The sequence below is a fragment of the Argiope bruennichi genome, chromosome 7, assembly GCF_947563725.1.
Source record: "Argiope bruennichi chromosome 7, qqArgBrue1.1, whole genome shotgun sequence".
NCBI lineage: Eukaryota > Metazoa > Arthropoda > Arachnida > Araneae > Araneidae > Argiope > Argiope bruennichi.
Window position 1 is genome coordinate 123,595,395 of NC_079157.1, and position 18,536 is coordinate 123,613,930.

Genomic DNA, 18,536 nt, shown 5'->3' on the forward strand with positions numbered 1-18,536 from the left:
CAAAAACAAATAATTTTGTAGAATTTGTTTAGAAAGATTTTAGTTTAATTGATTCAATTTTTCAATAAGTATACAATTTATATCAATAGGTTTAACTTTTAACCGTTACAGAACTTTCGTTTCAGTTCCAGAATTTGTATGATATTGATGACAGTCCTGTGATGTAACTATGGTCTATCAGTTGCTGAATTTTAAGATTCTTTAATAAAATCTTTATTATTCGTTATTGACATAGTTCTTTAAAATCTATTTGGTTCAAAATGTCGCTTAATACTGCTCATGCTAATGGAGGCGTTCTTATTTATAATGGAGAATTGTAAGTTTGTATTAAAATAGATAAATTATATCTTTTGCGCAGTTGACTATAATACAATTTCTGTTCTATTTTATAATTCTCTTTAGCAAAATATGAATATTTGTCTAAGGTATTTTATTTGATGGCAGTGATATTTATTCCTTTTTTGAAATTTTCTTATTGTTTTGGAATTCCTATTTGCAGAAGCTCTGTATTTTGATGTCATTTGAAAAGTAATTTTTGTTATCAGCTTATGTAAAATTTCTTGCCCTTATTACAATACATTAAACATTAAGATTATTTATAAGTAGTTAATCTTCATCTAATTGAATAATATGATTGTTATATGCTTTTCCATTTTACCAGTCACACGTTTTATCAAAATCTAATTTATTCAACAGTGGACGTCTGTCACCATTTCCTACTTAATATATTTACATATTTCAAAATGTGATAAACTTAATAATAATAACAGTAATCAGTTAACCCATATTAAATATTTCAATAAAGCTTTCAATGAATGCAGAATGAAAAAAATCATTTAAGCAGTATATTTAAATTATACATATTTTTCGAAAACAAAAAATTTGATATAAAAAATAAGCGAATTCAATTTTTGAATATGAATGATAGCTGATTTGCTACTCCTTGCAGCAGATAATATTGTGTGAAATGTTATATATATATAAATTATGATATATATATATATATATATTTCAAATTATAAATATATATATGGACATTTCAAAATTTATATAATTTAAATACCTATTTATATATAGCAATGTCGATGAAAAAATCATTTATTTTGAAATATTTATTATTAAATTTACCAAATCTTGTGAGTTGTTCACTGTCTCAAAATTTAAAAATCTTAGATTGTTTATTCATAAAAACTTTATTTGTTTTTATACTAATTTGTGTACTGAAAGTTTAAGTTTAAATAATATTAAGAAGAGGAACATTAGTTTTCAACCTACTAACTGCCAAATTACTTTCACTTATCGGCTTTGTGATTTAAATAAATTAGCTTATAAAGTGATTATTTTTGTTTAATCAAATTGATGAAATCTTGAAAATATTCTAAAAAAATTTTTAATGTATTTATATAAACATAAATATCTGACATTTGAGTTGAACTTTGGAAAAAGCTGTTGGTGTTGCTCATACAGTTAAAAAATGATTGTTATATACTATCCCAAAGTTGAATATCATATTGGAATATGTTAATAAGTATGTAATTTTTTTAACGTAATACAGCTCTAGATCAGCGGTTCTTAACCTATGGGTCGAGACCCAAAATTGGGTCGCGAAGCATATTTCTTGGGTCGTGCTGAGTCGAACCAAAAAAGTTAGTAATACAACAAATTTCAGACATTTTAGAAATGACGACTTGAATAAATATCAACAATCGAAAATGAATGTGAACTAACTGAAAAAATTACATGTTTTAAAAATAAACTCAAATTATGGAGAAATAAGGTTGAAATAAAGAAACTTGCTTCATTCCCGAATCTTAATTTACTTGTTGAAGACAATAATATTGATATCACAGATTTTGAAATACAGAAAATTATTATTAATCATTTAGAAAAACTAATAGCACACTTTGATCGATATTTCCCTGCAGACGATGTTTTCAAATATAATTAGGTTCGAATGCCATTTAATTTTGATGTAAGTGATTTGCATGAGGAATTTGTTAATATTAATCAATTTCAATAGCAATTAATAGAAATACAAAGCACTTCGATACAATTTTTACAAAAACACTGAATCTTTATGTGCTTTCTGGTTAAAATTAAAAACCGAAAAGCCAATAATTGTTAAAGAAGCCCTAAAAGTATTATTGCCCTTTGCAACAACATATATGTGTGAGGCTGGTTTTTCGGCTCTGTGTGTAATCAAAAACAATTACTGGAACAAGTTAAATCCTGAAATAGATATAAGGTGCTCCTTGACAAGCATTCAACCGAGGTTTAAAGATCTTTCAAAATGTATTCAAGCACAAGGTTCTCATTAAAACTGTATGACTTGCATTTAAAATTTAAAAGACTTAACATATGCATTGATATTTCTTTTCTTTTTTTTTTTTTTTTAGGAATAAGTTAAAATGTCAATTATTTTCAAAAAGTTATAAATACATTTTAATTTGGTCAATAAAAATTATTAAAAACACTTGATTATTAATTAAATTTTCCTTGGATCGAAAAGTACTTTTGTTTATCTTTATTATTAAAAAAATAAATAAAAAAATTGTGAGTTAAAAAAAATTTTCATCGTAGGATTGAAGATTTTTTAAAAATACGATCTAAAATAAAGCAATGAAAAAATTTTAACTTTTTTTTGGGTTGCGACATGAGCATATTTCTCAAATTTGGGTAGCGGCTTAAAAAGGTTAAGAACCACTGCTCTAGATGAACCTCTATCTTTTCAACTCATTTTTTTGGATGATTGATTGGCTTTATTAATTGTTCCTTTCTCTTTTTTATCTGGAGCAAAATGTTGATATATTAATCAATCATATCTTTCTTTGGTTTTTAAAGTTCATCTATTTAATTAATATTTGCATGTTTTTATTGTATGTACAATGTTGTGCTGCATTTGGAAAACTCAGAAAAATTCAGAATAGAGCATTTTAAACTAAAGGGATTATTAGTTTATAAATAACTGGCAAGTTTGTTATGCATCCAAAAATAGATAAATATCTAAAAATTTGTTGTTTAAAGATTAAGATAAAATTAGAAAAATAAGCTAGATTGTCACTTTAAATCTGGTGGCTTTATTCACATCCAGTGTTTTTTAATCCTCTGAGAAAAGATGAATTAATCTTCTTCCTTGAATTAAAGAGTTATAAATAAATAATAAGAATTACCTTTTCATTTCAGAAAGCTGTAAATTAATAGTTATATGAAATAATTACTGTAATAAATTTTAAATCTTCCCCTTTTATTTATATTTTGTTTGGAGATGAATATCATGAATAATAATTCATTCTTTAACCTAAAACTTAAGCATTAAATTAAATCTCCATTTCTAAAAACAGGAAGTTTCTATTTAAGTATTTATTTGAATAAATAACATTTATTCATGTATTTAAAGTTAGCTGTTATATTAATTATGGATGCTTTGCCAAATGAATAATTTTTTTAATATAATGAAATATCAAGAATTTCAGTAGCTTTTGGCTATTTAAACTAAACATCCCTTAATATAATATTTATGTAAAGAAACTTAAAATTGGTAACTAATGATTTTTGGCCATAATGAAAAGTAGTTAAAAAGACATAAAAGTAATCAGTAAGCCATCTAAAAGCCTTGACTACCTCCTTCTGTTGAAACTAACTACATTTTAAAGATTCAGTTGTAAGTTTGTTTATTTCATCATTATTAATTGATAATTAAGTTTAATAAGTATCATGGTATTATTCATATTTCAAATTAATTGAATAAAAAATATATTTCTGAAACTTTAATTTTAGCTTTAGTTTTTGTTCTTTGCTTTATGTATGTATTAAGAAACATATTAATATATAAAAGAAAAATCAAACATTTATACTGTTGTATAATTTTCAAATTTTTGTATACACAGAGTTGCCACATCACCAGAAGAATGGGGAAAACACAAGAAAATTGAAAATCGTCTAAAAAAAAAAAAACTGAGAAAATGCTGGGGAATTCGAAAATTTAATAAAATAGGGAAAGCTATGTTAAACTAAATATAAAATATTAGCCCGTTATTATAATTCCCAAACAATGTATTGTAATTAAATATTTTCCTCCCCTTATGGAGATGTTTTTGTTAATTATGATGAGGTATTGAGCATTATTGATAATATTTTTCTAACACATTTTACTTTTTATTTGAAACAGTATGATTATGGATCTTTTACTAAATTCTTTGGATAGATAACTTGGAATGGATGTTATTGCTAATATATTATTTTAACATTTTCTTTTATTTTGCAAATTTTCATTACAAGTTCTATACATCAAATTCTCTATAATCAACAAAATAATCTACAATTTACAAATAATATTAAAAGTTAAGAAATTAATTTGTTACATTATATATACACATCTCGCCTGTAATTTTCTCAAAAATTTTAAAACAGAAGGGGAAACATATGCTTATTTTCAATTGCCTCAAAAATTAACAAAATTCTTACAAACTATCTTGTTTTTTTTAATTTATACCTCTAAAACATTTTTCTTTTATGTAATAAAGAAAAATTGATTAGAATCAATTTTCCACTTTTTTCCGTATATCACAGGTTAAATTCTGTTAATGTGCAAATATTTTTTCTACTATAGTTGGTAGTCTAAAAGTTAATGTAACTTTGCTGTCAATGAATGATTTCTCTTATTTAGATACATTTTCATTTTGTACTTATACATTTTTTTCCTCCTAATAGAACTATTTTCAATTATAATTTTTGTGTTGATAAACAATATGGTTAGAGGAGACTTCACTAGGAAGAAACAAATAATTTCAATCTTAAACACTTCTGTCACTGTGAATGTATTTTTGTATTGCATCTGTCTTGAGTAAATCTGATAATCAGTTACGAGATATGGCTGGATGGCTAAAATTCTGGTTAGAAGGGCATGTATCTTCTAATATTGGTCCTTTTTTGCAAATAAAATTTCAAAAAAGGAAAGTGTTTACATAATTGAAACTCGTCTGAAATCCAATAAGTGAAAATTTTTGTTTTCTGTGCATTTAATTTTTTTTTAGTTTGATATTTGTTAAAAGAGTATTACAGTTTTTTACATATAGTTAAAGAACATATTGTGGAATATCATTCTGAAGATATTAACATCCAAAAAAGTGAGGGAAAATCAAACAGTAGAATAGTTGATCATCCTGGCTTTGAAATTACAATTGTGGAATATAAAATCTTTTTATTTCCATTTAATTCCTTTCAAGAAATTATAGCATTTTTTAAAATAATATAGCTGTTCTTTCACGGTTCTGATGAATATAAATATCAAATTTTATATACTCATCGTTGGAATCGTATTAATTTCAAATAAGCAAATAGATATTCAGCTTTATTTATATACAGTGTGAGTCAAAAGAAAGTAAATACCCATGATTTATATAGAGAATGTTTTATTTCAAATATAATATAAAGTACATGTCTACAATTGTTAACTTATTCATGCAGGATGGAAGAACTTGTAAATTTTTAGGTAAATGAAAATGCAAAAGAAATAATTCAACTAATTCAAAACCGTTAAATTTCATGCGTAAAAAAAATAAAAATTAAACGGAGAATGCCGAAACTGACAAAAACAATAAAAGCTGTAATATTAATATTTTATCTGCAGTCCTTTAGATTTTTTGCCAGTTTTCTGTGACAATTTATTTCAATAATTCCTTATTAGGAATGGTTCTTTAGCATATATTTTTCTCAAGATAAACTCATAAATTTTCCTTGGTTTAGATGTGTTGTCTGTGAAAGATGGTCTTCGCAATGCGATAAAGTAATTTTTCTTTCACAATGCTTGATGTGTTCTTTAGATGATTATCATGTTGTTAGATCTAGCTTTGTGAATCCCAAATGTGCAACACTAGGAGCAACATTATCTTTTAAAATATTTAGGTTCATTTCAAATTCAACAAATACTAAATTATCAACTCCTGTAGCTGCCATACACCTCTAGATCATAATAGATCCACCCCCATGTTTAATTGTCTTAACTGATTACTTATTACTGGATTCTTCATTCTTTGGTCTCTATATTTTTGAAAACTTCTGTGTGCCATGTAATGTAATTTTTTTCCATCACTAAATAAAATATAACTCCAAAAATCAGAATTATTATTAAGGTACCTTTTTGCAAACAGCAGATACTCTTTCTGGTTCGATGTCATGGTGAATGGTTTCTTACTTGGTTATGACATGTAACTCATATTCATAAAGAGTCCTCCTTATAGAGTTTGCACTTACTGTCTTCCCAAATCTTTGCAATGATCTTAGGTTCAAGTTAATTTATTCCTTTATATATTTTATTTTAACTGAATATTTATAAGTTTTTCAATTCTGCTTAAATAAGTTAATAATTATATATATCTACTTTAAAATATAAGTCAATAATATATTTGAAATAACACATTTTCTAAATCAGTCATGGGTGTTTACTTTCATTTGACTCTCACTGTAGTAAATAGGGTAAATTATACAACATGTTTCATATTACCTGAACTTGTAGAAACCTAGATCTGAATTGAAAGTTTAGAATTAGCAAAGCATTTGTGTAAGAAATGGAAAAAAAAATTAGTTATTATTTAGCTATTCATTTGCTGTTTTTATATTGTACATGTTAATGCTCTTTTATTTTAACTAAAATATTTGTTATAGGATTCTCCTTTATTGTGATGGGGTTGAGATGACGATAGAAGGTGGTGATGCTAAAGAATTTGGTGGTACTAAGAAAGGAAGAATTTATTTAACCACACATAGGGTAAGTTTAAGCTTTATCATTTTATAGTTATGTCCAAATAGTTTTTTAAAAAAACTGATGTTCTTAATGTTATGTCTTCCTCTGTAATAAAATGATCTCATACTGTTCGTTCTCAACTGATCGTGGCACTTCTAATAGTGAATTTTGATAGTTAAGAGATTTTATCTCAAGAATTGAAACAGAAAAAATAAGTCGAACTCTGGAGAGTGGAAAATCCGTAATTCAGTATAAGATGTCTTTCTGCATATATTAAATAATCTAATTAGAAATTATCTCACTGCCAGCAAATTACTAAATTATTTCATGTCAGTAATTAGGCATGAAAGTGTCAGCATAAATTTGTTGCTAAAATGTTAATTTTATTGAATATTGTACATTGTATTAAAAATATCACACTCCCAAGTTCATTTAATATTCTAGTAAGGATAGATAACTTATAACTTGAGGTATTCTTGAAATGGTATATTAGTCCAGTCAGATAGTACTTTGATTAGGAATAATTACGTAATGGCAATTTAAGTTTTTTGATTGACTGCTTATTGTGTTGGTCTTTTTAAATACCTATAACTTTTCCATTAAAACTTTCCTATTTTTTTCGGTGTTAATATATGCAAGAGTAAATAAATTAGGCTGATTTGGGTGGATAACTTCAGACAGTAAGATTGTTATGTGCCTCATCCATTTTTAAGAGGTATTGCAAAATAACAGGTCCCCTAACGTAAAAAACTGTTCTATTTCTATTTTCTAATATATTATAAATGATTAGAACTATTGAAGAATAGTTCTGCAGTTCCAATCACTAGTTTGATCTCATCAGTTTGTTTATTGTATATATATATATATATATATGCATGATATGATTTATTGATATATATATATATGCATATGGATATATGCATGAACTTTTCATGCCCCATTGATATGTTATCAATTGCTATCTGTCCGTCATCATTTCATATCTTCTGTGGGAAATCTCGGGTAACTTTTGTTCTAATTTTGTCAGCTTTTATATCATATGAGAAATCCTGGCTCCTAGATACATCATTAATCTCTCACCTTTGCTGTTTCATGTTACTCAATGAAACTTAATTAAAATCTTTAGCCACAATAAATAAACCTGTTTTGCTATTTTGTTTGTAGTGCCAATGTTCCAAATGAAAATGATCTTAGCTGATTATACGAATATTATTTAAAGTAACTTTTGTTGCATATTTGAAGTTAACATGATTAAATTTATATTATATTATTCATATAGTTGTAGTTGCCAATATGGCGAATATTTGATTTGTATATCATGTCAACAGATGTTAGATTTTTGCAATATTTAATTTGTTTTATTTATCTAATATTTGCACTTTATTCAAACCTGGCTGTATGTTTGCAATTGATGTGTTTTTTTGTCTCAACAGATGATTTTTGTCAATAAATCTGAGAAAGATCCCCTGCAGTCCTTCAGTTTTCCATTTTTCAGCATGACTGGAGTTGAACTTGAACAGCCAATTTTTGGAGCTAATTATATTAAAGGAAATGTGAATGCTCAGCCTGGAGGTAAATATGCTACTCTGTGAAATTGTTTGATATTTTAGATATGGATAGGCTATTGATCAGCCAACATTTTCAATTATGATTTTGTAAAAAACAAGTTCATTAGTTATTTTAAAGAAATAGATAGCTTGTTTAAAAAATAAATTTCAAATGTGATAAACTTATTAAATTTACTTTATATTTTATTATCATTTTATATCTTTTTTACCCCAATATTTAGCAGAAGAAACAAATGCATCATTCATTAAATATTAAAATATTTTGATCAGATTAATCAAAACCAATTATTGCATCATTTTTCATTATTTCTAAAAATTCTTAGCAATTTTGTCATTATAATCAAGTGATTGCTTGAGATTTTAATTTTTTTTTTCTAAGTGTGTTTTTAATATGTTTAAAATATAGTTACCTCTTTTTAAATATATCATTGACAAAAGTTTCTTGGAATTCTGCTGTATAACAAGCTTTGTATATGAAGTTTCTTTTGCCTGGGAGCAATTTCAATTCCTATGTTAGTATAGTAATTAAATTATGGAAATAATTGTTCAGTATTATTATTAATTATGGTTATTTCTATAATACCTTTTAAAAAGGGGACTTTTTAGCAAAGTACTTTATATTTCTGAAGAATATTATTAAAAAATTTGAACTTGTGTCTAAAATTTTTACTGTTTTGAAAACTGCATCTAGTTTAAATCTGCATTTGTTGAAGAACCTTGCTGTTCCTATTCTTTAAAACTATGGAGTATTCTTATTCCATTATTACTTGCACATGGTATGAGTACTATTCATGTATTTCCTCTTGCATTGCATATATCTGCAAATAAAACGTTGAGAATGTTTTTTCTCGTATTTGAATGACAATCCTGTTTAAAACATACATTGAAAATTAGTTTCAGTAGAAGATATTTTTTATTTTATTCATTAAGATGCATTCAAGGAAAGGGTCATATTTTAAAGATATTCTATGCATGCATTAAATATTTTATCATATTTTTTCCTTAGAATTTTACTATCGATTTAATTCATTTTTGTTATTTTTTTCTTGAGGTCATTATAATCATATTATACTTAAATCCCATCTTCCTAAGTGAATTATAAAAACTGCTTCATTATATGGAGTTTCTGTCTTTTTACTGACTTAAACTGATGTTCATTGTATATAGGAAATTGGTTTGGTAAGGCAACATTCAAGCTAAAATTTTTCACTGGTGGAGCTATTGAATTTGGTCAAGCAATGGTGAGAGCAGCTAAAATGGGTAAGTACTACTGAATGAATAAAAGCATTCTATGTACTACTGAATTTCATATTTTCAGTAAATTTATTATTTAATTGATCAAATTTCTGAGCTTCAACCTCAGATGCAGAAATCTGACTTTTGGTTTATGAAACAAATATATTGAATGAAGGTAAAAATTCAGGTACAATAATAAAGTTTAAAAAAAGTGATGCAACTGGGAGAGAAAGATAGTTATTGATAATATTGCTTTTACTACCAAATTTCATTCCAGATAATACACCCATATGGACCACAATAGTGTTCATATTATATTGTTCTCATAAAAATTTAGAAGGGAAATTGCTCTTAAGTTTAGGCTTATAAAATTTTAATCTTGCTTCTTTGTATATGCAATTTGATTTATTTATTGATAGGACCAGTTTAGTTATACTCATTCTTTGTTTGATTTTAAAGCAAATAATTTTTAGGACTGCTCATTTAATTCAGTAATTTGTGCCATTAATTCAGAAATACAATTAGAATTATCTTAAGATAAATGAAAAAGCCTTTCTAAAAATTTATTAATCTTAAATTTTTAATTGGTATGGTTTAAAATTCTTATAAATTCAAACATTTTCTTAAAAAGCAATAAAAAAATGTTTGAGTGTAAACTAAGAATTAGTGGAGTGTATAAAAGCAAATGTACTTTCTAATATGTGATTTCATGTAGACTATTTTATTGTTTAGTATGCATGCTAATAAACACATAATAATACAATTCATTATAATAAATGACACATAATATTTATTATATAATTAATCAGGGAAGCTGAATATGAATTTTTCATTTTTTTTTATTTTTAACTTTCCTGCTTTTGAATATGTCATCTTTTTTTGTTAAGATGCATCACTAAAAAGTAATTTTTCTGAAATATTTTTAATAAACATCAGGTTTTTAATGCAAAAATTATGTTTCCTGATAAAAATATTCCTGTGTAATTTCTTATTCAAAAAGTCTAGAAACTCAATGGTTTTATGGTAATGAGTATATAAATTACAATTTTAGATGAAAAATTTTATTATGAGTTAATTTTTTATTTATTGAGATCATTTGATGTGTTTTCAGAAGTTTCAGATCAAATATGAATGTTACTAGTCAACTAAAAGTTTTCATTTTAAATTTCAGTTTCACTGATGCTGTTTCATTTGAAGTTAATAATTTCTGCTAATTTTAAGGTGCTATTGCTTCTGATTCTTTCCCATAACCTGGAAGCTGTATTTTGAAACTTTTCATTACATTACTGTAATCCATATTTTCCCGTAAAAAAAGAACAGTGATTTTCTAAAGTGAAGTGAAAATACTTTTTTTGTGCCTTTTGTATATATTCTCTGATTTCACTTGCAGCTAGTCAGAACATGCCTCCTCAGCCTCCACCTTACATGCCTCAAACTGGTCCTTATTATCCTGCACCTCCTCCTGCATACACGCCACCTGCAGGAGGAATAAATGGATTTGTACCTCCAACTCATGCATTCCCAGATGCTCCTCCTGGTAAGTCTTTCATCTGTTCTAAGAAGGAAAGGAGGTCAGGTTTGAAAATTAAATTCAGAATGAAATTTAGTCTAATAGTAGTACATCTTTCAGATTTCATTCATTAAAATATTAAAACACAATAGCCAATAAATACCAAAAAAAAATGGATCCCAAATTTTCAGCATGATTTATGTAGTAATAATTTGTCACCATCACTTAGAATCCAGTTAGTACACTTGTTTAGATGTCGGTTTAGCATCCATGGGGCTAAAGTTAGATCCTGGAATGGATTTTATTTTCAAAATTATTTCACATTAAATTAACAATTTGTAAATATTTCAAATTAATATGCTATTCATTTTTATGCAAGAATAAGCATTCATTCAAATAATAAATTCTAATTAAGATTTATTATTCTAACTATGATTATTAAAAATTATTTCAGTTTAAAGTTATTTTTAAATAAAAATAATTAGAGACATAACTTTAAGTGTAAGAAATATTGCCTGTAACCTGTAATTATACCAAAAAAAATTATTCAATAATTCTAGATATTTATTCTACATTTCTAAATTTTCACTCATCAACATTGCATCATGAGAAACTGAACTTGAAGATTCCAATGCAATCCGATTAATTTTAGCTAGCAGCAAACCTTAATTATAAATACCTGCTTATTTTAATCTTGACTTTGATATATCATTGTGTAATGATTCTGCTGCAGTTTTACCTCCAGTCTCCGATACAGTAGCATATTATCTGCATTCACAAGCATTTTTATATCAGAAAATTTTATCTATCTATATTAAAAAGCAATATAAGACTAATCATAGCAAAATCTGAAAACTGACATATTTTCTCAGTTTTTAGAATAACAAATTGCAGAAAGAATGTATGCAAATCCTGTAGAAATTCTTCCTACAGAAGGATTTGAAAATTTAGTGAAGTTTCTAAAAAAATTATCTCTTTGTTGTTTTTATTACCCCATAAGCCTTTTTTTTAGTGCTTGTACAAAATGTGCATTTTGGTAAAAATTCTTCATCTGTATTCTTATTCATTACATTGTAGTTTAAAATTTTGAGCCATCTGCCTTCACATTGAATAATTTAATACCTGCTTTTAACTGCTTGTTTGTGTATTTAATATATTGTCTTTTTTTCTTTAATTTCTGATGTAAATAGTTTTTATGCAGTGCAAATAAATAATTTATCGCTATTAAAATAAATTCTAATCTTTTGGTGATTTTAAGATAAATTATTTAAATTACTTATTGTTAAAGTTATAATCATTTTTATGTTTAACTTGAAATTATAATTATAATTCAAGTTACATGTGAATGAACACTTGCTTTTGCTTAAAAAAGTAGTAATGTATCAAAATTATTTGTAAATTGTTAATTTAATTTTTAAAATCTTAATTTTTTAGATTAGAATGAAAGTTTTTAAAAAAATCTAATGTGGGATTAAACTCTTGTAAATGCTAAGCTAAAACCTTAACAGGCGGGTTATTTAGACAGTCTGTGACAATGCCAGATTACTAATATAGAGCTTGAAAGCTTGGAGTGTTTTCTCAAAATTGGCTTACTATTAAACTGTAATATTTTGTTGAATGAACACACTAGAAATATACTACCATCATATTGAATCTCATTCCAAACTCAATTTTTCTGCAATTCAAATCATTGTTATATTTGATTTAAAATTTGTTATGTAAAATATTATATACTTTATTTCTTATGATGGCTATAATGTTAAGTAACATAAATTATTTTAAAAACTGGAACTCTGAATAAAATGTGTCTTGTTTCCAATAGCTGATAGTGTATTTACTACAAACATGCCACCACCATATCCTGGAATTTATCCTCCACCATATGCATACCCACCAGGATCAGGAGCATACCCCCAGGCTGGTCCTAATGGAGTGTTTGGATATCCTGGTGCTGGTGCACCCCCTCCAGGGTTCAATGTTCCTGAAGGGGCAGCATCTGCACCTCCTGCATATGATAGTGTACCATCTCAATATCCACCTGGTGCCTCTGCTCAATACAATGGAACGGCACAGCAAGCACCTCCAGCAGGTATTGGGTTTTTTTTAAGTAAAGTTTCTTACTCTCTCAGGTGATGTACAATAATAATAATGTTGATATTTAATTTTTTAAACATTTTTTTATGAAACTTTTCTCTTTTCAATTGAATATTGAAGATTAGAAATTTATTCTATTTTTATAAATGTTGTAATCATTTCTGAATTTCTGTCAGTGCTGCTTGAAGCTGTGCATTATCTTAATTTAAGTCCTAATTTTAAATGTACTCATAGGAAAAAAAAAAAAAAGTGTACCTGCCATACTTCACTTTAATTAACAAGATTGATATAGAATTTGATTGAGATTTGAAGCCTTTTATATAATTTTTACTTCCAAGCATACACTTCTATATTTATTTTCTACTTATCAAGTTTGCTTGATTGAAATTTTTATTTTTCTACTAATGTGAAGGCTTGTAGTTTGGCAAAAGTACTTCATTCATCAATGGCATGGCAATATTTTATATATGATAGTTTCATATTAACATAATTATATGTCTTTTAAAACATGTTTCTCCATTTATGACATTTTAAAAAATTGTTTTCCAAAAAAAAAAAAAAAAAAAAAAAACATGTTTGATACTTTAAACTTACTGCCACATACCTCACATTCATTTAAAAGATCCGGAATTTCGATGTTTCGCATTACTGCTTGACAGCAGTAACTGATGCTTTAGCTTTACGTCATATAAGAAATAGATACTTGAACTATAATAAATCTTCTTTTTTTTTTAATAAATAAACTTTATTAAGGTAAAGATTAAAAATTTTTGATGTTTCTATCATGTTTCATCACCCTACTTGAAAAAATATTTCAAACACAGGAGAATAATTTTTGTGATATTTTTTGTAAAATGATCTGGCAATTATTATGAATTCTTTATTGGTAATATGAATATATGTTTAACGATACAAATGTAAAATTGTAGAATGTCATAATATTTTTCAAAAATATACAGAAACAAATAATATATAAAATGTTATGAAAATATTGTTAGAATTTCATTTCTGAATGTTATAGCAAGAGTTGTCAAATAAAGAGTGATGTTTATATTTGAATGAAATGTGAATTCAAATATTGAATTAACACTATAGAATTTTAAATATGTAAGAATTGATACTTTCAAACCTTTTATTCCTTATTTCAGAGTTTAACAAAAATAATGCTAGCATAAAAAGTTTTTTCCTATGTATTTTTACAGATAATAAAAAAAGAAAATGCTCTGTTTCTTGAAGTGTTTATGTTCATTAATATATGTAATAGATGTATCAGGTAAATTATTGTTGTCTTGATTTTTTTTCTTAAATAACAGCTAACAACATTCAGTTTTTATTGTTTTAAAGAAGTTGAAAATGATCTTTTATAATTATTCAGCATTTAAAATTAAAGATATAAATATAATTTTTTTCAGTGAAAATGAAAGATAATTCTAATGTAAATAGAGAAATTACCACCATTTTGATACTGACTAAACTATGTAATATTCAGTTTATCTTGTAAAGAGACAAACAGGTTTTATTCGTCACGTGGTAATCTATATTTTTGGAATCAAAAATTTGCAACTCTTTGCAATATACATTTAAAGCTATTATGCGTGATAATCAAAGTAAATACTTTTATCCATAATAAATTAAGAACATTTTACTTCACTAGAATTATTTGGTATCTATCTGGAGCTTACAATTGAAGCTCACTTCTATGTACTGTAATTGAATCTCAAAAGTACATATTTCAAAATATAGTTAACAAAATGTAACAAAATATAGTTAACAAAATGTAACAAACTTTTTTTGGATTATGACAAAATTCATAAGGTGGTTGTTGATTCCTGACCTCTTAAATACATCCAGTTTGAAATCTCAAAATCTTTGCACAATTTTGAAGTAGAAATTGTATAATTGCATTTCGATAATACTCGTTATGTTGCAAGTATAGAAATGTTTAATCTTTTCTGCATCTTGTAGCAATTTATTATAAGCCATTCTTATTATTTCTTATATTTATTTACTCAATATACCATATTCGAATTAATATCAAATGCAATATACCATATTCTATTAAAACATACTCATGTCAGTGTGCTTTGAACACATTTGAAGCAATTATTGCTGTTTATAGAAAAAATATAAATTTTGTGTCCATGTTCCATAAAGGAGGTATTTTAATTTCTGAAACGGTATAACAAAGAAATTTTCCCACACACAAAGTGTCATATAAGTATTTAAGAAACATATATATGTTACAAAAAATGCCTAATTTCATAAATTGATTTTTTTTTTTTTTTTGAAGATTTAATACTATTTAAATTATTTTGTGGGCACTGAAGATTATGAAGATGCAAGTTTGTAATATATAATTTCACTCAAATTGATTTTAATAGCTCAAAGTAAGTCATAGTATAAGAGAACAGAGAACTTACCCATAACTTGTGAGATTTCATATTTATGCTTTTCAGGAATATTCTAATTATCTGTAGTTTTTCAAAAAGATCTAGAATTGCATAAAACATAATAAATAACACTTTGCATTAAAATACCAGTTCTTTGATTAATTTGCTGTGGCCAGGGTTCAAACAAACCTATTTATTGATCTACCATTTGAGCCAAGGGATCTCATGGGATAGCAACGACTACTCCTCTTTTTATTGAAAATGCCAAGCCTCCTCCTTTTATTTTTGCATCTAATTAAAAAAAATATTTAAACACATTACTGTTTCCATGGCATTCATTAAGACTATTTAATCATCTATATCCTCTGGTCACTATGCCACAGATGAGACTGTTGGTAAGGCTTAATTGTTGAAAAATATTTCCATATTCCAAAAATGAACAGCTAACCAATTTCAGTGATGCTAATTTTGGAACTCTATAAAATGTTGATATGATTCATTTATTAAATATTCTTTTTTTGTTTTTTATAATTCTTAAATCCTTATCAATTTTCTCTCATCACAGATTCTAAATCAGGAATTCCACCATCCTACAATATGTTTCAAGACCCATTTAATCCTCAAGTGTTGTATCAGCATCAGCAACAATACATGAGTGTAAGTTGTAGTTCAAATTATTGTTAGATCATCATATATGTTAATTTATGAATTTTCTTGAAGATTTAATTTGTTATGGTTAAAAGATAATTGATTCTTTACTTAAAAACATAACAGAATGAAGTTCAGATTGCTCAGAAATTTAGGTGAAAAGGCAAGCAAATTGTGGCTGTATAGTGGGAGTTAGGGAGAGTTTTGATAGTCTTATTTATTATGGATAATTAATGAAAACAATTTCAAATTTTTAAAAAAAAGTGAGCATTTTGAAAAATGCGTATAAAATTCATACAAAATGTGAAAAATTGAAAAAAAAAAATATATATATCAATATATTTTCTTATTAATTCTAGTTATTCCAAAGTTATTGCGAGAATCACAGCTTAGGGACAAAAGAAACTTAAAATAGTTGAAGCACTTTGTTAGCTTTATACAATCTGTCAAAATATATGAAAGCTTGCGGCCACTTGCTTTAGAGTTACGTTGTATATAGATTTTTTTTTCATGTAAAAAGTTATGCTTATGTCTAGATTTATTTATACTTTTCTTTTTTCAAATAGCTTCTCCTATTTTTAAATGCTTGTCTAAATTTTCCCAATTAAATTCAATATTATATAACATTTTGTAATTTTGATTAAATAGTTAATAAGTTATGAAAAATTGTAATTTGGAATTTCTGATGTTAAAAGATAGTTCCTGACTTTTAAAAAATATATATAATTTATGTATTTTTAAAAGATTTATTAAGATATAAGGAATCTTTAATAATAACTCTTTGGTTACATTAAAGTATTTAGTAAAATATATATTTCAGATTCTATTTTCTCTCTATTACATTTAAGTTAAATTTATATAATTAAAATGACAAGTGAGAGCCAATAGTGGCTGTGGAGTGTTTTTATGAAATTTTCCATTAATTAAAAAAAGTTTAGTAGCAAAATTTTGCTTAATGTACAAATTAAAAAAATATATATAAATTATAGTTAAAATGAAATTTTATTTATATGAATGAATAAAATCCTATTGTGTTGACAATGCTGTGTCTCTAGATTTTGACAAAATACTATTTTCAAAAATAAAGAAAAACTTTTAAAATGTTTCAATCAATAATTATTTAGTATTTTCTGGTATAAAGAATTAAAAATTCTTTTAAAATGTTTAAGTAAATTTGAATATATAAATCAAATTTCTACTCCACTTTATTTCAATTATATGCGATTTTAGAAAATAAGTATCTTTTTTAGCTGCTCTAGAAAATTTTCATTTAAAACTAAATATTGTTAAACTTTTTTCCTGAATTTTTCAGCATTTTAAACATTATACATCAAATATGTTCTTTAATTATTTTAAAGGGGGGGGGGCATATTTTCAAATTACCTAAATATATCTTATGGATCACTAGTAATAAAAAGTGTACAAATTCAGATTCTTTTTTGATAGATGTATCATTGCAGGAACATATGCATGCATCCTCATAATGAATGGAATATTGTAGTCACATGTAAACAATGATTATAATTAACAAGTGAATGTTAAGAAATCACTAAAGAAATGTTATAGCTTAATATAGTAACAGGAGACATAGAAGTTGAATTGGGTAGATAATATCAATTGTTGTTGAAATTTAAAATAGAAGCTTTATTTAAGTTTACAAAAAGGGATAGCATTGTTTTCCTACTCTTGAATGATAAGTTTTCTATGTTTTTGAATAAAAGCAGTTTTAATCTACTTGGCAATCTCCTCTCTCTCTAATTCATTCATTTAAAATTTTAAAGATTCTTTTATTAGAAAATGTTGCAAAACAAATATTTTGGTTGTCATGTCTGGCACCATTTAAAAACTTTCAGCTGCTAGAAAAGCATTATAATTAGTTTTAAATTTCACTATAAATGTAAATTTTGCTTTGCATCTACAGTCTAATTGGATACTTTGTATTTAATGTGGAATGAATCATTTAATGTGGAATGAATCATATGTTTTGCTAAATTACTAATGATAATAAATGCATAATGTAATTTTCCATTGACCACTTTGCCATCCTATCACTTGCCTTTGCTGCATTTCTAATTGTAACCAGTGTTCATAAGAAAACATCTCTGTATGAGAGAAGAAAAAAAAAATTTAACATTTGGATAAGCAAAGGGATTGAATTTAGTAGCATTGAAAGTCTTATCTATTATTCATAGATTTATATTCTTGTGTCCTTTTTACAGCAAGGACCACCACCTCCTTATACTCCTGACAGCCACAAAAAAGAACAATGAAGATGAACAATGTGCATTGAAAACTGGCTGTTAAACTTGCTGTTTAATCTAGTGAAATGAAATACAACTTGGATCTTT

General features: G+C 25.8%; 1 protein-coding gene across 1 annotated transcript; it reads left to right on the forward strand.

The window, feature by feature from the left end:
• The first annotated feature begins 127 nt into the window (after positions 1-127).
• LOC129976212 (WW domain-binding protein 2-like) lies at positions 128-18,536 on the forward strand. Its single transcript, XM_056089663.1, has 8 exons — positions 128-316; positions 6,664-6,766; positions 8,176-8,314; positions 9,478-9,570; positions 10,937-11,083; positions 12,879-13,145; positions 16,106-16,197; positions 18,408-18,536. Exons 1-8 carry the CDS (start codon positions 261-263, stop codon positions 18,456-18,458), a joined length of 948 nt encoding a protein of 315 aa, XP_055945638.1. The 5' UTR covers positions 128-260; the 3' UTR covers positions 18,459-18,536.

Excerpts from the sequence above, each read along its gene's own strand:
- LOC129976212 (XM_056089663.1), top strand. The coding sequence starts at position 261 with ATGTCGCTTAATACTGCTCATGCTAATGGAGGCGTTCTTATTTATAAT. Across the intron at positions 8,315-9,477 it reads TGTGAATGCTCAGCCTGGAG|GAAATTGGTTTGGTAAGGCA; the intron begins GTAAATATGCTA and ends CATTGTATATAG. Across the intron at positions 13,146-16,105 it reads ACAGCAAGCACCTCCAGCAG|ATTCTAAATCAGGAATTCCA; the intron begins GTATTGGGTTTT and ends CTCTCATCACAG.